The 27389-nt window shown below is 45.2% G+C and overlaps 1 protein-coding gene across 3 annotated transcripts in view; it reads left to right on the forward strand.

Moving 5' to 3' along the window:
* Positions 1–3652: 3652 nt before the first annotated feature.
* The window catches only part of ZNF541 (zinc finger protein 541), a 33014-nt gene continuing 9277 nt past the window's right edge, over positions 3653–27389 (forward strand). For 2 of the 3 annotated variants that reach the window (XM_066638236.1, XM_066638238.1), the window contains exons 1-9: positions 3653–3848; positions 6577–6918; positions 9686–9929; positions 11474–13241; positions 14121–14179; positions 17219–17381; positions 19700–19858; positions 21414–21747; positions 23153–23216. In XM_066638236.1, coding sequence (XP_066494333.1) covers positions 6612–6918; positions 9686–9929; positions 11474–13241; positions 14121–14179; positions 17219–17381; positions 19700–19858; positions 21414–21747; positions 23153–23216 — 3098 coding nt within the window. In that variant the 5' untranslated portion in view covers positions 3653–3848; positions 6577–6611. The remainder of the gene's footprint in view (positions 3849–6576; positions 6919–9685; positions 9930–11473; positions 13242–14120; positions 14180–17218; positions 17382–19699; positions 19859–21413; positions 21748–23152; positions 23217–27389) is intronic. The other variant, XM_066638237.1, reaches the window with a different exon arrangement.

A 27389-nucleotide genomic window follows, 5' to 3' on the forward strand; every position in this document is an offset into this window, starting at 1 on the left:
GTAAAAGAAGTGCCACTGCCGCTGCATCCTGTGGCAAGGAGTCCCTCGGACCAACTACGTTCTGGGCAAAAGAAGTGCTGCTGCCACTGCATCCTGTGGCAAGGAGTCCTTCAGACCAATGATGGGGGGGACTGCCATCACTACCACAGCCTGTGGCAAGGAGTCCCAAGACTACCCCTTACTCCCCCCCCGCTCTTCCCCCTCACAAAATGGCGGCGCCCCAGCGCCTCCAGACTCCCTTTTCCCGCCAAAAACACGTGAGAAGAGAAGGCGCACGCGCGGCAGGGGAGGGGCGAGCGAGCGACCAGAACCAGGAGAGGCAGCCCCGCCCCTCGCGCCTCTCGCCCCGCCCGCCGCCAACCCCTCCCCCTCGCGCCGCGTTCGGGCCGGGCGCGTGGGCGGAGCCAGCCTGGGGCGGGGCCTGCAGGGGAGGCAGGGAGGGGGCGCAGCTGGGAAGGCGCGAAGCGACGGGTAAAGCAGCCGCCAGGCCCCGCCCGCGCGCCAGGCCCCGGGAGGAAGCAGTGTCTCCCGCGGGCGCCGTGCAGCAGCCCCGCCTCTGCTCTGGGGGGCCTGTGAAGGAGCCCCCGTCGCCCTGCTGGAGGCAGCAGCCCCTCCCCGGGCAGCCCCCCCAGCCCCACCCCAGCCCCAGTCAGTGTGGGAGCAGCAGCCTCTGTGGTAAGGGGCGCCCCCTCCCCCCAGCAGCCCCAGGGGGAGCAGGAGGCAGGCCCCCCAGCCCCAGTGCAGAAGGAGAGCTGGGCAGCTCCAAGGGGGGCACCTGCATTTGGGGTGGCACCAGGTTGGGGGGAGCAGGAAGCAGACCCCCACCCAACCCCAGAGCCACATTTGCTGCCCTGCCAGTGCAGAGGAAGAACTGGGCAGCTCCAGAGAGGGGGGGCAATTGCAAATATATACATACACACCCTAGCATTTGGGGGGGGAGACACCAGGTTGGGGAAGGCAGGAACTACCCCCAGAGGGGTAAATGCTGCCCCACCGCATTGCAAAAGAAAAACTGGGGGAGCTCCAAGGAGAGGGGGGCAAATTGCAAATATATATTCCTAGCATTTGGGGGGGAACACCAGGTTGGGGGAGGCAGGAACTACCCCCAGAGGGGAAGCTGCAAGGATCGGGGGCAAATTGCAAATATATATATATATATATATATATATATACCCTAGCATATTGGGAGGGACACCAGGTTGGGGGGAGCAGGAAACATACACCCCACCCAACCCCAAAGCTTTTCTGTAGGAAAGTTGTGTTGGGGCTGGAAGAGGTTTGCAGCATCCCCCCATTTTTCCATCAGCTTTTTGGGTTCACTGGTGGTGAGAGAGAGAAGAGACCGCATCCTCCCCCTCCCCCCCTTGACAGCTTCATTGCTAGTGGCAGCACCCCAAGGGCAGGACTGGGGGAAAAAATTTTTTAGAAAGCATAGAACCAAAATTTTAGATGCTGTTCCTGTATAGGGCTAAATAAATACTACTCATGTCTAAAAATTAGAATTTTAGGTGTCACTCCATGAGATTGAATAAATATTTCTAGTTGTTTGTGGGCACCTGCTGTATATGAATTTTTCCTATTAAAACTACAGAAAAGCATTTTCTAAGAAAAAACCGATACACTTTATTCACAAGAGTGCTGCTTTTCTTACATGCTGTGATTCACAGGTTTTCAGTGCTGTGGTATCCTTGTGGTCACCCAGTACTCTGTGGTCTTTGATAATATTTTTATCAGTAGTTCATTTCTTGCCTTTCCATTTCATTCAAAATGCCTGCAGTAGCATTAACAATGCCCATGTTAACAATAGCAAAAAAATAAAAAAAAAATCACTGAGTTTTTAAAATGCTGATTTTTTGCATTATTTCTATCTGGGTTTTACTTCAAGTGTTCACACTTGCAGTGTGCTTCAGTCTGAAGGCTCAGGATGAGTAAAAAGTGATTTAAAAAGTAAAATGTTCTACTGTAAAATATTGAAAATCAATACAATTCAGTGGAACAAGTTAAAAACTATGTTTGCCAACTGATGGGAGATTGACTGATTAAACGCCTATGTACCTTTTTAATGCATCAAGCAGTGAATTAATTTAAATAAATTTATGTATTGCTAAAGTATAGGTGCCTTTCTGATACGAAGTGTAAAATAAAGTACTGTACATTTTAGAAAAGCTACCGCTCAGTGTTTGAAGGAAAAATCTTTAATTGAAAAAGCCTTTGATTCTTTAACATTCTTTTACCATTCCATGCATCCAGTTAAAATATTAATATCAAATGTCCTTTCCCTCCTGTTGGTTTCTCTCAGCCCCCAAAAGACATCTCAGGCAGCCCAAAAATTGCCAGCAGGAGGGGCAGCTAGCTTGAGAATCTCTTAGAGCAATCCTGTGCGCGTATGCTTGAACGTACTGTAAGTCACATTGAGTTAAGTGAAGCTTACTTCTCAATATAGGACTGCAGCCTTAGGGCCCAATCCTATCCAGTTTTCCGGTGCTGGTGCAGCTGTGCCAATGGGGTGTGCACTGTAACCTGTGGTGGGGAGGCAGTCACAGAGGCCTCCTCAAGGTATGGAAACATTTGTTCCCTTACCTCCGGGCTGCATTGTGGCTGCACCAGTGCTGGAAAGTTGGATAGGATTGGGCCCTAAGTGACTTGGTGTTTGCATCTTGTGCATGAATGGAATGAATGGTGCCGTAAGTGACTTGGTGTTTGCATTTTGTGCAAAGACCTTGGCTCACAGAAAGTCCTAGTGTTATTCATTTTCATATCTTTACATTTTATTAATATCTGATCACATGAAATCACAACCAGAAATGGTGAAATTCTGGCTGCTGTATATGTATGAAAATGTTACTATCTTGGCTGCTGCACGGTTTTCTCTCTAACACTGTAGAATTAGGATAGCCTACTTGTACCTGCTGCTTCTTGTCCTGCACACATTAGTGGTTTGGTCCTTGCCTGAAAATGATGCACCCTTCACCTGTTGCAAGATGGGAAGCAAGATTTTAAGGGTATTCTGTATTTTCCCTTCGTATATGCAGTCTCCTGTAGAGAAAGTCTGTGTTAATTCTATGGATTAAATCAGGGGTGCCCAAACTCCGGCCCTGGGGCCACTTGTGGCCCTCGAGGCCTCTCAATGCGGCCCTCAGGGAGCCCCCAGTCTCCAATGAGCCTCTGGCCCTCCGGAGATTTGTTGGAGCCCACACTGGCCCAATGCAACTGCTCTTAGCGTGAGGGCGACTGTTTGACCTCTTGCGTGAGCTGTGGATGAAGGCTCCCTCCACTGCTTGTTGTTTCACTCCCTCCACTGCTTGTTGTGATGCAGCAGCGGCAGCAAAGGAAAGGGCAGCCTTGCTTTGTGCAAGGCCTTTTATAGGCCTTGAGCTTTTGCAAGACATTCATTCATATAAGTTCATCTTTAATATATTAATTTATGTAAACTTATGTAAATTTATTCAAATTTAAAATGTAAATTAATTCCTTTTTTCTCCCGGCCCCCCCCCCACAGTGTCAGAGAGACGATGTGGCCCTCCTGCCAAAAACTTTGGACACCCCTGGATTAAATGTATACTGATGAAATAGTGTATGTCGTTTTGAATGGATATGAATTAAAATTTCTACTTTTTTTATCCTTATTCCCAGAGGTCCCCACTAAAGGATTTTAAACTGCATCCAATTTCTATTATCATTGTGACCGCAAAAGGAAGTTCAAATGAACTTTGCTTTATTGTTTGCAACTAGCACCAAAGAGCAGATATTCAGGCTGATGTATTTGCGAAATAGGAGGGAACTGTGTGAATCGATGAACCTTGTAGTGGAGACATCATGAATCTCCGTGCATAACTTTGCATATGTTTGTAAGTTTGCCAAAATTAATATATTTTCATTTCTGTTGAAATTTGTTAAAAATATTTGCATCTTTTCATAGGAGGTCACAAATAAAACCATAATCAACTGAAAAACAACCAAAAGGCAACCTCATTTGGTGCCAGAAAATAATTACTGCAGTTGAAATATTGGTTCTAAGAATTCCCAGTGTTTCTGATGAGTTTCTGTCATCTCTGTTTCTTAGACAAAAATTTTCTGGATTGGTTAGCATAATTGATGTCTCTTTCTTATAGCTCGGTAATGTGATTATGACTTTATATTTGTAATAATATAGTGGTTTTTATCTTTGTGTAAACAACCAGGCATGAGATTCTCAATAATCCTAACATGGGATTTTTTTTTCAAAAGAGCTCTTAAACATGTTCTGCTAAAATTTCCTTTTGGATCACAGCAGAATGGTACTTTTATGTGTTAATTTTATTGTGCCTCGATGGTTTAATAATTATTATTCTTCCCTTGAGGAAGGCTGCAGATGTTAAAAACGTGACAGGAGTTTTAGGAAATGTTCAAACCAGTTTTTCAGTGAATTGTTTCATGGTATTAATTGGCTTTGCCCTTTTTGTTATTCACAAATCAGCCAGCGATAAAGCATTTAAATTAGCACTATTTTCCCATATTTGGATGTCTTTTAATTTTGTTCCTAATCTGTGACCAGAAGATCAGAAATCTGTAACTGAAGTGAATTGGATGTACTTTTACTTATTTTGTAGTCTTTGCCCTCAGTTGGCAGTTTTTTTCTTATAAAATATTTTGTTCTCCATTTTTAAAAACATTGTTATGTATGGGGGGGTCGTTTGGGGTATGTAGAGGGAAAGTTGTAGAAAGTCAGTATCAGTCTCTACAGGAAGGCTTACTGTATAGAATTGAATTTAGTGCAGCTGTTAGAGTAGGAGTTGATTTACTCCTAGTTACATGTATACATTATATATATATTAGAAAGTTATTTTTGTGTACTGCTTAGGTTTCTATTCTCTGTATGGTTTCTGTACAGAGTCTTCACCTATCAAATACTTATGCCTAATAAAGGTTTATTGAGTATTTGATAGTTTTTGCAAGACTAGAAGATAAACTTATGCAATCAAATGCTAGTTTTTTTTAAGGTAATTAATTTAATAATATTTCCTGAGTTTTTATTATGGATGGAGTGATGACTGAACTCATTCTAGTGAGTAATGTTGTATTCTATAGTTTTTAATAATAGAGGTTTGTATAAGCACTTTCTTGAGTGTGCAAAATGCTTCACATATATTATCCTGACAATGTCGTTACAACAATGTATGGTATGGTAAGCAAATGTTGTTATCTTTTTATTGTAGATGAGGAAGGTTGAGAGTCTTGCCTAAGGCCATCCAGTGAGTTTAGTGGTAGAGGTGAAATTCAAACTAGGGATGTATGAATTGGCAACTCATACCCGAATCCTATCCATTTTTCCAGGGCCGGTGCAGCTATGCCAAGGGGTGTGTGCTGAATCCTTTGGTCGGGAGGTAGTCACAGAGGCCTCCTCAATGTCAGAGAGCATTTGTTCCCTTATCTCTGGGCTGCATTGCAGCTGTACCAATGCTGGAAAGTTGGATAGGAGTGGGCCCTCAGTCTTTAGCTGCTGTGCCACACTAATTCTGAAAACTAATCAGTATTTAGTTTTCTTCCTAACAGCTACGACTTTAGCTAGAGTTCTCCATAGCTTAGTTCCTAAACCTTTGTGGTTTGGCTCTGAAGCAAGTAAAATAATAATTGAAATGAGAGTATCTTTCAGCATGTGCAGCAACCCTAACCCTTCACAATAAGTAACCATCGCCACTTCTGGTAGTAGCAGTAAGGGTTTCCAGAGCAGAGGGCAGGATTCCAAGGCTAGCTGAAGCCCTTGTGCTTTTCATTAGAAAACAGCAGGACCCTCATCAGAACTGTTGAGAATTAATGAAGAAGGGCTACCACTTATGTTTAGAGGGAAAGGGCATCTTCAGATACTTTCTGTTTCATTTCCTAAGATGTAATGTTCATAAACTTTATGAAGGCTGATATTTAAGTGTTGACCCTGGGCCCATTTAGTGTCCCAGCAAGTAATCAACCAGAGTTTTAGTTTTTGAATGTTCTGTTCAAAATGTACCATCCTATACAATATGTACATATGTTGATACATAAATGTTGGTACATTGATTTGATCAGATGTGTATGTTGAGTCATCAGCTGTTAAGCTGTTCTTGGGGATCGTGCTGGCTGTAGTAACCCAGGAGTTTGCCTAATGTGTTTGTAAACTGAATGCAAATTGTTTCTAGTTCAAACAAACTAGCTGTGCAATCCTATGCATGTTTATTCAGAAGTAAATTTCACTGTCTTCAGTGGGGCACTCCCAGGTAAGTGTGTGTAGAATTGCACTGTAGATGTATGTAGGATGAGCCTTCTCTGGAAGTGTCTGATTATGTGACCCTGTGCAGCTGTCTTGGATTGAGTCAGCCCTTTTGTCCCTCTAGCTAAGTTTTGTCTACTATTGACTGGTAGTTGTTCTCCAGGGTTTCAGGCAGAGGTGTTTTGCAGCCCTGTCTCCAGATACTTTGGGTCTTCAGCATGCAAACCATGTACTTTACAACTAAGCCATGGCCCCTTTTCCATTTACCTTTGGGCTAGTCATGGACGAACTCTTAACGATAGTGCCTCACAGTCATGACCCTCTTGTGTTTCTCATCCTTCTCTTATGCTTAGGAATCCTAGCTCGAAATACAAACCCAGAGGTGAAAATGAACCAGTACCACCTAAGCGATGAAAGCTCCCTCTATTCTGAGATGCAGCTTCATGAGTTTTCAGGGAATCGAACTTTGGACTGCAGTGATGCTTTCAGCCATGATCTTTGTCCAGATATGAGAGAAATGATTTTTTCAGGACTGAACAACCTGGAAGTGGATCTCAGCCTTTCATCTGCAAATATAAATAATGACTCTTTGGAGGACAACCTGGACAACTTGTCATCGTTGTATTCTGTGAAGGACTGTGATTCTGCTAAGCTCCTTGAGGATTGTGATTCAGATTCACGGCCACTTTTGCATGGTAAGTACTTCTCAGAGCATCCTTTTGCATAAAGAGCTAGGGAGGCAAAATAGCTTTTGCTTAAGTTGGACCTGAGAAACCTGGATTCCAGTTTCATTTTAGCAGTCAGTTCCTTGTGTGGCCTTTGGGAAATTGCTCTCTGTTACCATATACCAGGGGTGTCCAAACTTTTTGACAGGACGGCCACATTATCTCTCTGACACTGACATCTGGACGGCCACATCATCTCTCTGACACTGGGGAAAAAAGAATTAATTTACATTTCAAATTTGAATAAATTTACATAAATGAATATATTAGAGATTGAATTTATATGAATGAATGAAGGTCTTGCAGTAACTCAAGGCTTATAAAAAGCCTTGCACAAAGCAAGACCAGCCTTTCCTTTGCTGCTGCATCACAAATGTGAAACAGCAAGTAGTGGAGGGAGCCCTCATCCCACAGCTCAAGCAAGAGGTTGAACAGTTGGCCGTCACATAGATGGTGAGCAATTGCGTCAGACCAGCATGGGCTCCAGCAAGTCTCTGAAGGGCCAGAGGCTCATTGGAGACCAGGGGCTCCCTGCGGGCCGGATTGGGAGTCCTCGAGGGCCATAAATGGCCCCAAGGCCAGGGTTTGGGCACCCCTGCCATATACTGTAGCTTGCCTGAGATACACATTTCTGTAAACCTGTGGCGGGCTTATGCCAGACAGCTGTAGCACCTTGCTTATTTTGAAGATAGGGCCCCTGAAGAATTTTTAAGACCTAGAAGTGATTAATAATCATAAAGCTTTGGAACAGAAAGGTGTGCTAAGGATTTGGTGCATGGGTAAAGTATTGCAATTCCCTCTTTCTCTCTGTAATAATTTAATTACTCAATTTAAACTCTGCTCTTCCCCCCTTGCTTTGCTGTGCCCGTATTGCTACCATTTGGTTAGAAGTCATTTTGCTCTCCTCTTTGAACCCAGCAAAATAGTTAAGTGGTTCTGTCACCCTCACCTCAGCCTTGGAGAATCTCTGTTCTGGCTCCCCATACTTAGGGGAGCCTAAGTCTGAACTCCAGGCTGAGAGTCTCCAGGTTGAGAGTCTCAACTCCAGGTTCGTGCTAATGGGTGAGTTATAGATCTAGAGTGTGATACCATAGTCTTTCGAGACTGAAGGTTGCCAACAACAAGATCTAGAGACAAAATGCTTTCTCATTTATGGACTAATCACATCTGCTGAAAGATGGTGAGGTCATCACATGTGCTCTGTCTGCTTTATTACCCTCCTGCATAGTAGGAATACTTTCTCCTGCTGCCTCGTTTACTTTCAGGTATACTTGGGGTACAGAAATGACCTCTTTAGGGTCTTTGTGGTACTCTCGACAGCTGCAGTTGGAGAAAAATGTCGCACTGCAGAATGGCACTGAAGAATAGCAGTTTTCCTAATATCTCGGGGCCCAATCCTATCCAACTTTCCAGTGCTGTTACAATTGTGCCAAAGGGGCATCCATTCCATCTTGCGAGTGGGGGCGGGGTCCAATCATGGAGGTCTCCTCAGGGTAACATTTGTTCTCTTACCTCAAGGCTGTATTGCAGTTGCATCAGTGTTGGAAAGTTGGTTAGGACTAGGCCCTTAGTTTCCCACAAAATACAGAGCTGTTCAACCCTTTTAGCATTTAAAATTTTTGCACAAGATAGATTTGTTTAACTAAAAATATTCTGCAATCTTCAGTCAAATGTTAAAAGACCTTTTCAAATTTGACTTCACTGACACTAAGGGGGGAAAATGCACTCAGCTGTGATGATTACTGGGGTTAGGAGCTTCCTGGCTTAATTGAAAACATTAAGCAGGCAGCATAGTGTGTCTGAAAGTTATATCTCTCACTGGAATTGTACCTGCATCTGGTGAAGTAGCGCAATGAGCATTACATGCTTTGCAATTAAATATGCCAGCATCCAACCCTAAGAAAGTAGGCTGCAGCCACTGGTTTTGAATTGTTAGTAGTATATCACCATTTGGAAATGTTTGCGCCCTATAAAATAAACTCTTCTTAAAGGGTGAGTCAACTGTAACAGGCATGTGAATATAGAGATGTTTAGCTATAGTTAAAAAAGCATCAAAATGGAGATGCAGAAGGAACGTTCTTGGTCAGTGAGAATGACACATGTATTCTGATAAAGCAGCAAGAGTAAGCTTTCATTGTCTAGCTGTGATCATGCTGAACCATCATTAGAGCTTTCTCCCTTTTAGAGGAAGTGGTGCTGTACTACTTTCATACATCTAACTTAATTATCTCAATGAATTTATTTACTTAGGCACTCTGGTGCTGAAATCTAAAAGCAACTAAGATAGAAACTTCAAACTAATTCGCTGTGAAGTCAGTGGATCTGCTGCATAAGCAGGCAGTTTGATGATTGCAAGTTAATTTCTTTTAGAATTGCGGGGCTGGTAAAATGGCATAGAGATTGGATGATATAGAACAGTGGTTCTCAAATTTGTTAACACCGGGACCCACTTTTTAAAATGACACTCTGTTGGGACCCACCTAGGTTGTCAAGCCTGTTGCAGACAGAAGCTTTTATTGGGGTAAACAACAGCCAGAATCTCCTCCCACCCCTAGCAGATCAGGTCTGTGGGGAGGGTTGAGGATGAGTTCCTCATCAGCACTATGGTCCAAATCTATGGCCAGTGGGGGGGGGGGCACCTGACCTGAGGAAAAGCTACGCATGTCAGAGCCAACAACACCTTGAATGTCATATGTCACTCGGTGGGAAATAAGTGGAGAATTCTTTACTTGTTTAGAATTGGGGCTTCCTGTCCCTTCAGCGCCTAAAGAAGTGGAGCAAGGAGGCAGATCCAGTTCTGGCAGTGGAAAGAAAGGGAAGCATCCGCAAAGCTCTCTTCAAGCCCCTTTCCTGGATTGCAGCCTCTGTGGGAAGGTGTTCAGCAGCACCAGCTCTCTCAGCAAACATTATGTGACTCACAGCCAGGAACGGAAACACGTCTGCAAGATCTGCAGCAAAGCCTTCAAGCGACAGGACCACCTGTATGTATCCGTTTGCCAATGAAACCAGTTTAAATGCGTGAAGAGTGTTTCTGATACGATAGAAATCTGGCAGTTCTAGTTTGGTTAGTGCCAGGTATGCGTGCCCACGGAGTTGGTTTTCTTTAGTAATTTAATATATAATGCGCATAAGTCAATAGCAGAAGAGCCAATGGAGCTGCATTGCATTAATGGTGTTAGCAGCGCTGTATGTAATAGGCTCTCGGATTTCACAGAACACTAATTCACGCAGGGTTCCAGAGATGACTGGGCAGTTGGTGCTGAGGAAAGAAAGGCTTTCTAATTTGTGATGTATGAGAAAATGTCGCCCTCAGACATTTGGGGACAATTGGGTGTGAGTTATTGCTGGGTGAGATGTAGGTATAACGATTCCACAGCAAAAGTATATTGACCTGAAAGATGAGGAACTGTGGCAGCTTCATGTACCCCCTTTTACTTAGTGCACAGTATAAAATTGTGCCTCCCTGCAGACCCCCTACAGTTTCCATTAGCCATGATGCTTGGTTATTGAGAAAAAAACATGACCGCTGGAATTTGGTGCGAGAACTAGAGGCTTGTAGCCAAGGATTTGAGCCGACTTCTCATTGAGATGGGAAACCTGTGTCTAGACTGTACCAGTTCAGACAGGAAGTAAGAAGGAATGCTATTCTATGCAAGAAAAATTTCCTGCAAATAGAAAACTAGCACACTGAGGGGGGGAAGGCTAGACTAGAAACCTGCCTGACTTCTGGTTTCTACATAGCATTTTGAAGCATCAGAGCTGAGTGGTAGGCCGCCATTGAGCAGGAGCTAGGAATCAAGGGTCAAAGCCAGTAAACCGCTGCAAAGGCAAAGTTTTAGACTGACCAGGAGAATTCTAGATGGGCAGAGTTACTTCAGCACCTGGAAATATGTCAAATAAGTGTGACCTTACTGGAGCTTCTATGTGTTGTGTGCTATTTTCCAGCTTGTAGCCCTGATGACTCATCACACAGGGAAGCTGTGTGGAGATCCCCAAGTGTCCAGTTCTGGCCCCTGCTGCTCCTGAGTGCAGCCAAACTTTGGCTTATCACCTTACTGTACCCTTATTTTCAAATCCATTCATAATTTCAGCCTTCCCTATCACTGAGTCTCCTAGCCTCATGTACTTCTATTCTTCAAATGTTTTCTCTGTCTCTGGCCTCATTGTCCTAGAACGCTCCTCCATCCCCTGTTTCTTCAAACCTTTCTGACTTCTCTGCTCCTGCTCCTCTCTAGGATCAGAATAATTTAGCCAAGGGTAGCCAGAGAGGTCCTTCTCAGCCCTTCTGTGGCAGGCAGGCAGGCAGGCAGGCAGGCAGGCAGCTGAATCACTCATTGCCAGAGGCTTCATGATCTTTTTCTCCATCACCAAAAATAATTTGATATATTACAGTACTGATTATAAAAGTGAGAATTGTATTACTAAGAATAGGAGGTGATGTTAGTGTTTAGTCATAATATTTAAGATTAACCCTTTCTTGTGTTTTCCATATTGTTAAAGAAAAATGTGTATTTTTAAATTGCAGGAGCGGTCACATGTTAACACACCAAAAAACAAAGCCATTTATTTGCATAGAACAAGGCTGTAATAAAAGTTACTCGGACCATCGGTCGCTGCGCCGGCATTATGAAATGCACCATGGTTTGAGGTTGTTAAAGGATGACGAGGCTTGTGAGGGCTGCACCCCTCCCCACGATTCACGCGCTCAGATGGGACCCAGCAGTGTGAGAACTGCAGAGAGGCTGGCTGTTTACCCAGAACCTCCAGCCTCTAATAATTCCCTCCTGCCCAACAGAGATCTGCTGAGATGTATTGTAAGTAGCTTAGTCAGCCAGAAGCTTCCATCGGCTCCTTCGCCCAATACAGGACAATCTGAACCCAGCTCAAAGAGTTCCCTTCAACCTTGCACCTCTGCATGTGGCCCTGTTTCCTGCATTCCCACAAATACTACTGTGCTCACAGAAGCCACGGGCGATAAAGTGATGAAGGAACTTTATCCTTGTCAGAAGACCACGGCCTCTTCTAGTGTGTACACCATAATCAATCCTGGGAATTTATCTGTGCTTGGACCAGCAGAAAATGTTTCAAATTTGCCTGACAGGCAACAGCAATCAGAACCTCAGTTTCCTTTAGAAACCACAGCCCTGGAGTATTGGCCTAATAGCAGCATCCCTCGTTACCCGTTTTTCAGAGGCCAGAAGATTCCTGCGGCTTCTCACCAGTCAAGTGGCAATTTCCAGTGGGTCAGAAATGTGTCGCCGTCCTGCACCAAAAGCAAAGGGAACAGTGTTTTTGTTGCTCAGATGTCACCTGTTGCCACTCAAGATATTTCACAAGGGTTAGCGGGGCCATCTCATGCCTTTGATTCTTTGGCACAGACCTTTGAGCATCCAGATGTTTTATCCTTTACTCCTGCGCTCTTAAAGACACAGGGGGAACTTCCTGGAGAGTCAAAGCTTAGTGGCTTTGAGGAGACTTTTAGGCCATCAGCAAGGCTTCCAGATGCCCCGAAGCACAGTGTGCTGCGGAAGGATGAGGCTGGGCCGCTCTTCAGGCAGCTCTTTATGACATCCCAAGAATCCTCTGTGAATCAAGATCAGCTGCAAGTCCAGGGCCATCTGTTCCAGAGGATCACCAAATCTCAGCACATTGTGTCTCACACCCAGCTGGTGGCTCCTTCTCAGCCAGTGACTACAGAGGCCAAGCAGGCCGTGGCAAAACCAGTTCGAAGTGTATTCCAGCAGCAGACAGATGTGACTCACCCGCTTCTGGAGCCCACAGAAAGTGAAGTATCTCCTTTCTGCTCTGAAAAGGCCTTGACAATTTTTCAGAAAGACTTCTCATCCGGCACTGAGAAGGAAAGACAACAGCCACCTTCTCCACAGTCATTTCAGTCACTTTCTGCACCTCCCGTGAACACAGACACAGTCTTTCATGCCAAGCACACCAGACTCTTGAAAGGAAACCTGGGGTTCAAAGACTACTTCAGCCCAAGCCAGTCTATAGCATATGAAAACACCCCAGGAAACCACACTTATGGGAAGCCAAGCCAGTTGGAAGACAGCTCTCCCATCTCGAGAAAGAAGGAAAAGAGTAAGGCTTGTGTCAAAGAACTGAGCAGCAAAGGGCATTCCCGCAGCGGGAGACCCCGCCGGAAGGAGAAGCTGAAGTTTGATGTATCTTCTGTGGCTTCTCCAAGCCAAGTGGCCATGGCTTCTTTTTCCTTGCCTACTACCTCACTTGAGAGCAGAGCCAGAGGGAAACCAAAGCTGACCATTTTCAACAAGATTCAGGCATGTTCAACTTGTACATGGCTTTCTTTTCTTTTTCTCAAGGTTAAACAAAATGTTTTGTTGTCTCAAGGAACATAAGTTAAAAACAAAGGTAGGATCTCTGTCTAATCCTTCTTCCAAGACTCCGTTCTTGACTGGTTCTTCTTTCAAGACACCATTTCCCACAGGGTGGGTGGTGACTGTTGATATTCTGCTTGGAGAGAACAACAGGTCTCTTGACATGGCAAAGGACCCTTGTTGGTAGCCTCTTTTCCCCTTTTCTTTCAATTATAAACAGAAGCCATACTCTGAATGTAACAAGAACTAAAGGGCCAGCAAAATTGGCTTCCCTGTTGCCTGACCATGTGAGCCAAGACATGGGCAAAGGGCTCTTTTCGCTCCAGCATCTTGAACACGAATGGCAGAGGCCGTAGCAGACACTTCCCTTTTTGCACGTCACCTGCCCAGGCTCATGTGCCTTGACACGCACTTGGGTGAACAATTGAGCTACAGTATTTTACAGTATTGAGCTACAGTAATTTAGGATTGTGTCAAAGCACACTGCTACTGCTAGGAAAAAGAGGGCCAAAGAGCCGTGTGTGTGTCAGGAGAGGATTTCCTTAGGATCAGGATGATTCTGGATATCACCTTGGGAGCGCCTGGGAACCATATTGGACCCACAGGCTGCCAGTTTCATGTGCTTAGTGCAGGCTCCACACTGGAAGGGCAGAGGAAAAGAATTTTGAAACGCTTGTAATGATTACTGCTTTGAAAATAGCATTGATAGCTTCTGAAGAAAGTAGAATCACAAGCGCTCCTTTGGGGTTGAACATTATTTTCTGTGTGTTTAACAAAATTGTTTAAACAAATTTAACTTTCTTTCTTTTTTTTTAATCGCAGGGTAGAAATATTTACAGCTTTACGGGTGCAATGAAGGAAGAACCGTTTTCCCTGGGCTGGTAAGCAGGACATGTTGAAGGTTTGGCAGTGCTTAAAATTAACATGAGGTTTTTATTTGACAGGCATCTATGGTCAATAACATTGAGAGTCAGCGATGGACCCACTTTTGTACCTTGGGTGCTGGGTTTTATATAGTTTTTTAATTTGGTCCATGTTGGATCATGCTTATCAACCAGGAGTTGGTGCGTTGAAAAGATGTTTCCCCATCAACATTGGTGATCAATAAGTCACCGGGCCCTGATGGCATACACCCAAGGGTTATTAAGGAATTGAAGAATGAAGTTGCAGATCTCTTGACTAAGGTATGCAACTTGTCCCTCAAAACGGCCACGGTACCAGAAGATTGGAGGATAGCAAATGTCACGCCTATTTTTAAAAAGGGAAAGAGGGGGGACCCGGGAAACTATAGGCCGGTCAGCCTAACATCTATACCGGGTAAGATGGTGGAATGCCTCATCAAAGATAGGATCTCAAAACACATAGACGAACAGGCCTTGCTGAGGGAGAGTCAGCATGGCTTCTGTAAGGGTAAGTCTTGCCTCACAAACCTTATAGAATTCTTTGAAAAGGTCAACAGGCATGTGGATGCGGGAGAACCCGTGGACATTATATATCTGGACTTTCAGAAGGCGTTTGACACGGTCCCTCACCAAAGGCTACTGAAAAAACTCCACAGTCAGGGAATTAGAGGACAGGTCCTCTCCTGGATTGAGAACTGGTTGGAGGCCAGGAAGCAGAGAGTGGGTGTCAATGGGCAATTTTCACAGTGGAGAGAGGTGAAAAGCGGTGTGCCCCAAGGATCTGTCCTGGGACCGGTGCTTTTCAACCTCTTCATAAATGACCTGGAGACAGGGTTGAGCAGTGAAGTGGCTAAGTTTGCAGATGACACCAAACTTTTCCGAGTGGTAAAGACCAGAAGTGATTGTGAGGAGCTCCAGAAGGATCTCTCCAGACTGGCAGAATGGGCAGCAAAATGGCAGATGCACTTCAATGTCAGTAAGTGTAAAGTCATGCACATTGGGGCAAAAAATCAAAACTTTAGATATAGGCTGATGGGTTCTGAGCTGTCTGTGACAGATCAGGAGAGAGATCTTGGGGTGGTGGTGGACAGGTCGATGAAAGTGTCGACCCAATGTGCGGCGGCAGTGAAGAAGGCCAATTCTATGCTTGGGATCATTAGGAAGGGTATTGAGAACAAAACGGTTAGTATTATAATGCCGTTGTACAAATCTATGGTAAGGCCACACCTGGAGTATTGTGTCCAGTTCTGGTCGCCGCATCTCAAAAAAGACATAGTGGAAATGGAAAAGGTACAAAAGAGAGCGACTAAGATGATTACGGGGCTGGGGCACCTTCCTTATGAGGAAAGGCTACGGCGTTTGGGCCTCTTCAGCCTAGAAAAGAGACGCTTGAGGGGGGACATGATTGAGACATACAAAATTATGCAGGGGATGGACAGAGTGGATAGGGAGATGCTCTTTACACTCTCACATAATACCAGAACCAGGGGACATCCACTAAAATTGAGTGTTGGGCGGGTTAGGACAGACAAAAGAAAATATTTCTTTACTCAGCGCGTGGTCGGTCTGTGGAACTCCTTGCCACAGGATGTGGTGCTGGCGTCTAGCCTAGACGCCTTTAAAAGGGGATTGGACGAGTTTCTGGAGGAAAAATCCATTATGGGGTACAAGCCATGATGTGTATGCGCAACCTCCTGATTTTAGGAATGGGTTAAGTCAGAATGCCAGATGTAGGGGAGAGCACCAGGATGAGGTCTCTTGTTATCTGGTGTGCTCCCTGGGGCATTTGGTGGGCCGCTGTGAGATACAGGAAGCTGGACTAGATGGGCCTATGGCCTGATCCAGTGGGGCTGTTCTTATGTTCTTATGTCCTCTTTGAAACAAATACAGAGATATGGGAGCTGTGTGGCCAAACGGAGGTCTTTTTGCTAATCACCTAAATCAGTGGTCTTCAACCTTTTTCTTGCCATGACCCTAACAAAACCCTGCCATGACCCTAACAAATAAACAAATCATGAGACAGGGGACCCATCGTTGGTCCGTCCCATTCCTGGGACCCTATCTGCCTAATCCGTGCCCCTATCACTGCTCACTGCCTGCCCCTGTTCTACCTGCCCAACACTGTTCACTGTAATAAAATATTCTTATTAGAGCAGAAAAAGTTACCATGAAGCCTGGTACTAGTGAAAACTATTTTAGTACATTTGTTAAGGACCTGAGCAGGACTGGGACGCAATCTCCTGGTACCTGAAGGGGTGCACCAGACACTTTCCCCTCGTTGTGCTCCAGTCCAGTGGTCTTCATCCTATTTCATTCCTGTAAATTGCTGTGACCCCATAACTAAGGCTTCACAACCCCATTGAGATCCTGACCCCAAGGCTAAAGAACTCTGTCCTAGACTTTGCATCCTCAGGCATTTTACTGGTAAAATTAGGGGGGGGAAATCACGAAAATTGGTAGTTACCAGCTCCCTCTTCCCCAAATAGGCATTGGTGAGAAGTTAATTAAAAAAACTTATGCTGATAGGAGGTTTCCATTTCCCATGCTAATGGATATTGAGTTGAGAAACCACACTTTGCTAGTGACAGACTTAGAAGCATTTGCATGAAGAAAACATGGGAGCAGAGAACACACAATAAACAAGCACTTCGGAGGAAGGGAGTTTCAAAAGCAGATTGCAATATAGCATAAGGGTAAGCAGTTCCAAGAAAATAAGTAAAAAAAAAAAATGGAGTGGGCTACTGTAAGTCCCTGAGCAGCTCTTTGGATCCCAGCCAGTATCTGTCCTGCTTGTATATGATATCCCAGTGGAGTTTTCTTCACTAGTTAACACAGTTGGCTGGTAAATGAACTGTAGAAGATCTTTTCCCAGGCAGACATAAAACAGGTTCAAAAGCAGGGGAAATGCAAATTGCTTGTAATATAGATTGAGGCTAAATTACGCAGTGGAAATTGAACTTCATATTATTACATTATTTAAAATCTGTTTTTTCTTCATTTTTTTTTTTTTTTTGCAAGCAGTAGTAAGACTGGGGAAGGCCCTGGAGACAGGAGTGAGCAGGGAAATGGCTTTGTTTGTACGACCTGCAGACAGCTGTTTTATACGGAGAGAGGACTGAACAGCCACATGTGTTTCTATAGTGAAGAATGGCAATCTCCATCGGGAAAGGAAAAACTGCAGGTAAAAGAGAAATCAAACTTGTTAAATGAATATTTGTTACTACTGATATGAGCAATTGATGTACAGAAGCTCATAGTAAGGGAAAGTGTGGTGTAGCTGATGAAGTTTTGACATTGGAAACCGGGGTTTGAATTCTTGCAGCAGCCATGAACTGAACTGGGTGACTTTGGACAAGTTATCCTCTCTCAAGCTAGCTCACCACATGCAGATGTGATGCTGGCTTCCTCTTAAACTGTGGTTGAAGTAAGACCAGGAAACAGCTGTAGGATTTTGACCCTCCTGCCCCTCAGCTTCCTTTTCCTTAATTTCCTCCTCCTGCCTTGTGTTGGCAACCTTCAGTCTCGAAAGACTATGGTATCGCGCTCTGAATGGTGGTTCTGGAACAGCGTCTAGTGTGGCTGAAAAGGCCGATTCGGGAGTGACAATCCCTCCCACATGGGGAGCAATTGCAGTCTGTCCCTGGTCTGTCTCCGTGGCTATGGGCCTTACTTCTTTGCCTCAGTCTGTTGGCCAAGTGTCTCTTCAAACTGGGAAAGGCCATGCTGCATAGCCTGTCTCCAAGCGGGCCTCTCAGAGGCCAGGGTTTCCCACCTGTTGAGGTCCACTCCTAAGGCCTTCAGATCCCTCTTGCAGATGTCCTTGTATCGCAGTTAAAGGACTCGTTGCTATCAACCTTAACTTCCATAAGCAATACTCAAGGTTCCAGTTTCACTAGGTTTGGTTTAACACTGGTCTGAATGGAAAATAGAAGAGATTGCCACACACACAGTATCCAGCTACATTTGGAATTCTCTTTCAACCTGTTTTGTTCTTCTGTGACCTCTAAGCCACCTATTTTTCAGAGGGCTTCTTCTGTCTCTGTTGCTCTTCTTTGGTCTCTGGCTCTCTTTTACCTTTCTAGAAGGCTGCATAAGTATTCTTAACTCCACTACTGGAGGTGTGTGTGCATGTTTACCAAATGAACGCTGAAGGGGAATCCTGTAGAGAGGCAAAATGTCTCCGCTCTCTCAGGTCTTTTCAATGTACAGTCCTTCCTGCCACAAGCATCCTGCCTGATATAATGATGGGCGCTGTCGTAGACTCCCGGGGTTTTGGGGTGCTCAGAGTTCTTGGTTCTTGAACCCTAGAGCCCTCAGGGACCCCTGTTCAGTAGTACTGCCACCACCCTGTATGTGCCAGTGTCTCTGTCCAGGGACACTGAGACCTTCTAGGCTTAATTCTATCCCTTGCAGGCACTGAGCACTTTCTTTACTTAAAGCCTCAGTCCTCAAGTTACTAGTCCTCAATGAGTATTTGGTAGCTTGTTGAACGGCTAGGCAGGATTCTGAACCTTTGTCCCCAACAGACAATGAAACAACTTAGTAAAAGGATTTTTACTTTATTAAATACATAGGGTTACATAAAGTTACAAAAGCCAGCAAATGCTAGAGGCATAAAACTTCTAGGAAACATATCAGTATAAAAATAACAAAGCTAACTGGCTATCTCTGTTATGCCCTAACTCTCACCTGGGTCAGCTTTCCTTTGTAGATCTTCAGCTCCAGGTTAACTATGAGGCCACCTGGCCCTGGTGGACTAGGCTCTCCCTGCAGGAAGTTGCACCCACAGCCTTTCCACCAAAAGACAAAGACACACCCCTTGGGCTTTGTTCTTATACTTCTCAGGCTAACAGGACTGAGGTGACTCGGTACTCATTTAAACTGCCGAATCAGAACTCCTGGGGACAGAATCATCCCAAAGTGGGGCTGGATGCTAGCCCTCTCAGCTCTCCCCTCCTCAGTGGAGATCCACAGCTGCATTCCCCCTTGATGGGCGCCTTTCTGTCTGCTTAGGTGCTACATTATCACCTCCCATTGAGTTGTAAATTTCGTTGGCTGTTGTTACTCACATCCTTGCAGCTAGGAACTGCAAGCCACTTCTCTGTTACTGGTTTACCTTGGTTCAGGCTCCACATGCTACTAGGCCTAAATTGTACATATTCATGACAGGCATTTTGCTATTGGGGATAAAATTATAATGACCTAACCTTTTTAAAGTGTTTATAAGGATTACTGAGATAATGTGTGTGAAGTGCTTTGAATGCTGAAAAACATGATGTAGACATTAACACTCACTTAAGCAGAATTGGGGAAACATTTATATATTTCACTGGGTGTTCTGTTTTATTTATTTTAAACTTAAACTGTACTTGCCCCAAGCTCCTGAAAAAGAGCAAGACAGAATTTGAAATAAAGCAAAAGAGGTAAACACGTTTCAAGATTATAGTCTGTATTCTTCTTGCTGGGATGCATATCTTTTTCTCTTTCCTTTCCCTTAAGGCAGATCATTTGCAACCTCAGAAACTGTCCTTCAAGCCAGCAGGGGATGGAGATACTCCTCCTGAAATCAAAAGGCCTTTGGAAGATGTAGCGGTAGCACCTCTTGTAATTCCCGTCTCGGTACCCGTAACAGCTACAAACCAGCAGCAAGAGAGCAAAGTGGGTGGTGATTTGTAGTTTGTAGTCTTCAAACTATACAAAGAAATATTAATCCACCAACTTAGTGGTTTACTTAGTGAATTTGTATCCCACTTTTCAATAAAGCTTGAAAGCAGCTAACAAATAACAATAGTAAAAAAAAGCAACACATATTTTTGGGAGCCAGTTGATATCAAGTTCTGGCTGGGCTTCATTTCTAGCCCAGCAGACAGAGAGACTGCTAGAGAGTGTGTGTGTGTGAGAGTGAGTGTGTGTAAGGATCCAGCCTGTGCAGAATGCCAGGAAAGAATCTGCATTACCATAAACTTGGTCTTGAATAGTATGGGATTAAAATACTGGAGGTTTGTGTTTTGCCATTTTCAGGACTACTGATGCCATATGGCTCTCATATGTCACGTAGATAAATACATATAAATATGTAACAAATGTTTGGAAAAAAAACTCTTCCAACCTCTGCCCCCATGCAAAAGCTACCCCAAATAATTCCGTATTCCTGGAACATATTTGGGCTTCAGCAGGTCTTCAAGGAGGTGAACTGTGAAGCTGCATAATTTCAAGTAAGCGCTACAAACACCTTACTATGGGCTTGTCAGTGGTAAACGGACTTAGGGCTCAATCCTAAACAGTTCACACTGTCACAAATATGCCGTAAGGCATGTCTGCGGCCCTCAGCACCCTTGGGTCGCCATAGAATCAAGTAGCCCCATTGCAGGGCTACTCACCTTACCCGGCTGAGCCACCAGTTGCGCTCAGGATGCAGTGGCAGTCATTTTCGAAGCCACTGCAGTCCTGTGCACTGGGCAGCTCAGGATAGGGCTGTTAATTGCCATTCCCTCCTAATTATATATATGATTTGTTACATAAACCCCATCTTTTTTTCCATCATGAAGATCAGGGTGGTGAACATGAGATTCCCAGGCAGTATTCCATTCTGGCATGGACCAGCAGGGTCTGCATGACATACCTTCAGACCGTACCCTGACCCATTTGTTTACTTAGGCATTTATGTATTCAGAGCACTTCAGATATATTTACTTATCTTGTAATCGTTATGACAACCCTGTAAGGTTCGTCAGAATTATTATCCTCATGTGGAAGGATGCTGGGAGGACCGGGCTAAGGGAGAATGACTCACTTAAAACCACCTGACAAGGTCATGGGAGAGTTGAGATCCAAACTGGAAATGTCCTGATGTGTAGCTGGAGGAAGAGGAGTGGGCTACAGATTTCTGATATTCTCAGCTCCCTTTGGTAGACTACAGTCCCCAGAAGTCATGACTATTAAGGTGGTGTAAAAATGATAAAAGTTTGTAGTGAAAATATCCCTTGAACGCCTTAGCTATGTCTTCTGTCTTGGACCTTAAGGGGGTGTTTCTCAGTCAGTCATGGGTCCTGGTGTGACATAGGGGAAGAGGTTGCCTCCAAGGGATCATCAGGGAGAAGCATCCAGTCCTGCAACCTGAAGGATTCAGCACCACACTGGCCATGTTCATTTCCCCCCCCCCCCCAGCCATGGGGTAGCTATTTAGTTCTGTGAGCTATGTCTGTTTTCTCAGGTTGAGGAGAAGGAACACCCTGATGATAATGACCCCCAGGAAAATATACCACAGAAGAAGAGAAAGAGGCGGACCCATCCAAAATCACTTTTCATTCCACCCCCGCCACCGGTCTGCAGTGAGATACAGCCAGGCACTGGAGGATGCTACCAGAGTAACCTTCGCTCACCTGTCTTCCTCATGGACCATCTCCTCCAGGGCTTAGTCCAGTGTTCCCCTTACACACCGCCTCCAATGCTCAGCCCCATTCGTGAGGGGTCAGGGTTGTATTTCAACACGCTCTGCTCTTCATCTACAAATGCTGGTTCCACCAAGATGTACACCTCTGTTCTAGGTAATAGAAATAATCATCTCTGAAATGTACAAAGATAATGATTGTGGAAGGACATCTTAGGATACAACCCTAAGTCACTTTCTTGATGCAAAATAGGCACCATACTTTGAGGAAGCAGATCAGGCCTGCTCTCCGAAACTAGCTCAGCACAAAAGCTGTCTAGGCTGACACCAGTGCACTACCTTGCTGAGCAAGTACTCATTGATTTTGACATGATTTTAACTACATGGGCTACAGCTGTAAAGTGTCTGGGAATGGGGTTTCTCAAACTGGGGGCCTTAGCATTCAGACCCCAGTGCCTGACCTCCTACTCCACCAACACTCTGCCTCCCCTGCAAACCTAGCAGACTGACCTCTGTACTTCCAAGGTATACTCCAGGCTGCAGTATAAGCCTGCTTAAGGGTTCAGTCAAGTGACCCCCCCCCCAAAGTCGGAGTTCAGCAGACCTGAGCCACACATCTCTGGTGGGGAGGATGCTGCCCAAGGTGCTCCCTTTCTCTAATTACTGCCTTGAATCTTGACCCTTACCTGTTTTTTTCTACAAACCTGCTTCTGGTCCCTCTGCTTCTTGCTGCTGCTTTGAAACTTGATGCCTGCCTGTTTGGGAACACACCCCTGACTCTCGGTCATAGAGGGCAACTAATTTCCCAGGGTCATGGAATCCCACTGCCTGGAGTCTAGACCTTGCTGAAGCTTGACAGTAGGCTGCATTACACTTGGGATGCAATCCTAACCCCTTGTGCCAGTATTTTCCACCACTGGCATAGCGGTGCCAGTGGGACCTGTGCTGCATCCTGCAGTTGGGTGTCACTCACAGAGGCCTCCTCAAAGTAAGGGAGTGTTTGTTCCCTTACCTCGGAGCTGCTTTGCCCTTAAGTCAGAGCTGGAAAGCACTGACATAAGGGGTTAGGATTGCCCCCTAACCCCTGAGCACCCTCAGTGATATAACAATCCCTGATAATGACAGGGTCATTATCCTGTTTGCTATCACTGCTAGAGGGGAGGCTTGGTAGAGTTCAAGATAGGATCCCTCACTGTTTCTGGAACAGCAACCACTCCAAGTAGGGGTCCCTAAGCTGTCCTTATCCTTAGTTTTGGCAGAAAGAGGCAACAGCCCTGAACAATTACTGTTGTGTGATTCCAAGATTGTTTTTGGAACTCCCTTTGAGTGATTAGAAATTATGCTTCAGTATTCATCATAATGGTGTGTCATGATGATCAAAATTACATCTGAGTGTTCAGGTTTGATGGGTTTTAGTTTCAGTGATGTCAAATGGAGGAGCTCCTGTAAATAGGGACATTGTATAAGAGCACAGTATTAGGTGAAAATGGTCAGAGGCTAAGTGGAAGATTTTACAACCTTTGTTGTGTTTCTGATGTATGTGTGTCGTTTTTAAATTTCAGATGGAATGGATGGAGCCCTCTTGTTCTCTCTTGTGAAAGATACCACCAAAATCAGCATAGAACCGTAAGTGAGGAAACATTGTTGATAAAAGTGTACAATCATGTCTTAAACTTCTCCCATTCTGATCAATACATAGCTAGGCAGGGTAGACCTTTAGACTCGCTTAGCCTTTTGTGCTCTTACTGACTTCAGTTTAAAAAGTCATTAGTGAAACTCTTGTGTTGCAAGCTCCTTTCTGTGTGGTGCACAACCCATTTGGTGACTATCACTTGTCTGCATTGCACTGTGCTTTCTTAATGTTTTAACACTGAAAGGAATTATGCTCTTAGAGGTTGGGAAGAGTATAGTTAATGCTCTTTAAAACTGTTGGCATTCCGGCAATCTCTCCTTCTGTGTTAAATGAGTAATTAATTTCCAAAGAACGAACATCACACTTGGTGTTTAGGCAGAAGTTGACTGGAAAAGAAGCTGTTACAACCAGTAGAACTTAATATTTATTAGGGATGTGGAGTTTGCATGGAGAAGCAATACATGCAAGCAGATATGGAGATCCTGTACAGAAGGCGTCCCAAATCACCTGTCCTCCAGACTGCTGTGTTGATTCAAATTGCCCCTTGCAACTTCTTTAAGCCAAAGAAAAATTAATCAGGAGATCCTGTCACAGATCTAGTTAAGAACATAAGAAGAGCCCTGCTGGATCCAGCCAAGGTCCATCTAGTCCAGCTTCTTGTTTCTCACAGTGGCTCGAGATGCTTCTAGGAGCACACAGTGACTGTCAGTAGCTCTCCAGGGACTCAGGCAGGAATTGTTCTCTGCCCTACCTGGAGGTGCCAGGGACTGAACCCAATACCTTCAGGAGGCAAGGCAGGTGCTCAGCCACTGAGCTGTGATCTCTCCCATGCCTCCTCCTCTTTCTTTTTGAATTCAGGGAGCAGGAGAAGCAGTGAAGGCAGTGGTGGTGTGTGGTGCCAAGTAAGGGTAGGCAACATTTGGTGCACTGTCTCAAGTACCAGGAGGTCTCGGATTGGCCCTTTCACTTTACGAGACACAATCAATTCCTGGTCTAAGTGCAAAGAGGTCATTCTGTTAAGACTGGTCAAGGTTCCCCACAAAAGAAGTACAATAAATGGAGAGGAGTGAAACAGGTGGTCTGAATCTGGACCTCAGGTGGAACAACCATTGGACATTGAGCTCCTGCCTGGATAAAGGGCAGAGGGAATGACCTTCCAGCCACATAACCGAAAACAAATATTTTCACCTCACTGTTATCCAGGCTACTCAGGTTTAGTTGGTACCCAAAGCTCAAGGGTCAGTTTTATGAGACCCGAGAAGTTTCTCAAACAAAAGACTTGGATAACTGCAGTCTTCAAATACTTACTGCAGCTTCATAGGGTGGAGAGAGGCTTGCTGTTTTGACCAGCCTGTGTTTTTATGACTGCGTGCAAGGTAGCCTTTAAAATTCCTGCCTTGCCACTCTTACAATGACTGGGATTATCTGGATCTTAATCGTGTAAACAGAACAAAATTAAGACAGTAGGCTTCAGTCTATGCATCATAAATCTTGCTCTTTGACTTCCTCCTACATGACCCTGATGTTCTTTGTGACCTTTGGTAAGCTCTCATCTGATATTCAGACACATGTAGCCTTCTTTTGGGGTGTAGCCAAATCCCTCTACCAGAGTCCCAAAACAGCTAATTCTCATTATGCTGAAGAACCTCTCCCTATAGCAAGCTTACTGGTTAATCAACTCTTTTTATATAGTGGCCCTAATAGCACTAATAGTGCCTGCTGGAGACCAGAAGTGACATCATTAAGCAGGAAGTGGCATCATTAAGCAGATGATGGCCAGAAAAAAGCACTTTGTTCTTGCATAGAAACTCATTAGCTGCAAATGACAGAAGAGAACATGTGCAAATCTTGTTCATCTTTTCAAGATACTTTACAGCTTTTTACTTTACAGCCATGCCTAAACTAGTGAGTGAATGAATTTATATGAACTTATCCATTATTTTAGATTCCTTTGTAGCGTGAGTGCCCAAAGGAAACTATGCTCACCTTATTTTTGCATTCTCATTATGTTCTGAAAGTGGCATTTGGAGCAAATGGCATCTGGAAGCAAATTCTGATACCTGAGCATGTAACCTACCCACTCAAACCTGGAGTTCTGACTTCCTTAGTTGTGCTTTTCCCCCAGCCTTTCATGCTCACAAAGACAGCTTAATATTCCCACAGTACATGAATGACCCTGGGGGCTGGGGGCTAAGAATAGGCCCTCAGTTTGGCTGTACTTGTCGTAAGAGGCGACTAAACAGCCACCAGGTAGATGGGACTCGTCAGCCTAGGAAGGCAGCTCATCTAAGAGAAGGAAACTCTGACCTCAAACCTCCACTGCCTTGTGGCTACATCCAGTTCTGGAAAAGGCTTCAGGAGTCAACCTCCTGCATATGGCTTATGCACCGACTCTGTCGTCTCCAGCAGAAGCCAAAGACAAATTCTATGATGACCTGGCCACCACTGTCAAGAAAATCCCTGTAAAAGAGCCATTGTTCATCCTCGGCGATTTCAATGCTAGAGTTGGTGCTGATAACAGTTCATGGCCCACTTGCTTAGGTCTGTTTGGCACTGGGAGGATGAACGAAAATGGCCAACGCCTGCTAGAGTTTTGCTGTCATCACGGTCTCTGTGTCAGCAACACATTCTTCAACACAAAGCCCCAACATAGAGTCTCTTGGAGACATCCAAGATCAAAGCACTGGCACCAGCTCGACCTGATCCTCACCAGACGCTCCAGCCTTCCCAGCATCAAGATCACACGCAGTTATCATGGTGCTGCCTGCGACACTGACCACTCCCTGGTGTGCAGCAGAGTGAAACTGCAAACAAAGCGACTGTATCACACGAAAAAGGAAGGAAGACCTCGCATTGATACCAGCAAGACCCGGGATCAGAGAAAAGTGGAGGAATTTGCACAAGCGCTTGAGGAATCTCTTCCAGGCCCGGCCGACGCAAACGCATCCAACAGATGGGAACATTTCAAGAATACCGTTTACAACACCGCCTTGTCCATATTCGGCAAGAAGACCAACAAGGCGGCAGACTGGTTTGAAGCCCACTCTGAGGAGTTGACACCAGTCATTGAGGAAAAGAGGAGAGCTCAAGCAGCATACAAGGCCTGTCCCAGTGAGCGCAACCTGCAGGTCCTCCGAACTGCTCGCAGCAAAGTCCAACAGATTGCCAGGAGATGTGCTAACGACTACTGGCTCCAGCTCTGTTCCGAGATACAGATAGCAGCTGACACGGGCAACATCAAGGGGATGTATGATGGTATCAAGCAGGCCCTAGGTCCAACACAGAAGAAAATTGCCCCTCTGAAGTCTGCCACAGGCGAGGTCATCCAGGATTGGGCGCAGCAGATGGAACGCTGGGTGCAGCACTACTCTGCGCTATATTCCAGAGAAAATGTAGTCACCGAAGAAGCACTGAACAACATTGAGTGCCTGCCTGTGCTGGAAGAGCTTGACAGTGAACCAACCCTAGAAGAACTTCACGTGGCCCTGGACTCCCTTGCCTTTGGCAAGGCACCTGGAAAAGACAGCATCCCTGCTGAAGTCCTAAAATGCTGCAAAGAGATCATCGTCACTGAGCTGCATGAAATCCTCTGTCTCTGCTGGAGAGAAGGTGGAGTACCTCAAGACATGAGGGATGCAAACATCATCACGCTGTACAAGAACAAAGGTGACAGGGGTGACTGCAACAACTACCGCGGCATCTCTCTCCTTAGCGTTGTAGGAAAGCTGTTTGCCCGAGTTGTACTAAAGAGGCTCCAGGTACTTGCAGAGAGCGTCTATCCAGAATCGCAGTGTGGATTCCGAGCCAACAGGTCCACCACTGATATGGTATTCTCCCTTAGACAACTGCAGGAGAAATGCAGGGAACAACGACAGCCACTCTTTATAGCCTTCATAGATCTCACAAAGGCTTTCGACCTGGTCAGCAGAGACGGCCTCTTCAAGATTCTCCCCAAGATTGGATGTCCACCCAGGCTCCTCAGCATCATCAGATCTTTCCACAAGGACATGAAGGGCACTGTTGTCTTCGATGGCTCCACATCAGACCCTTTTGACATCCGAAGCGGAGTGAAGCAGGGCTGTGTTCTTGCACCAACCTTGTTTGGGATTTTCTTCGCTGTCCTGCTGAAGCAGGCCTTTGGAACTGCAACAGAAGGCATCTATCTC

This window comes from Tiliqua scincoides, chromosome 10 (genome assembly GCF_035046505.1).
Source record: "Tiliqua scincoides isolate rTilSci1 chromosome 10, rTilSci1.hap2, whole genome shotgun sequence".
NCBI classification, from domain to species: Eukaryota; Metazoa; Chordata; class Lepidosauria; order Squamata; family Scincidae; genus Tiliqua; species Tiliqua scincoides.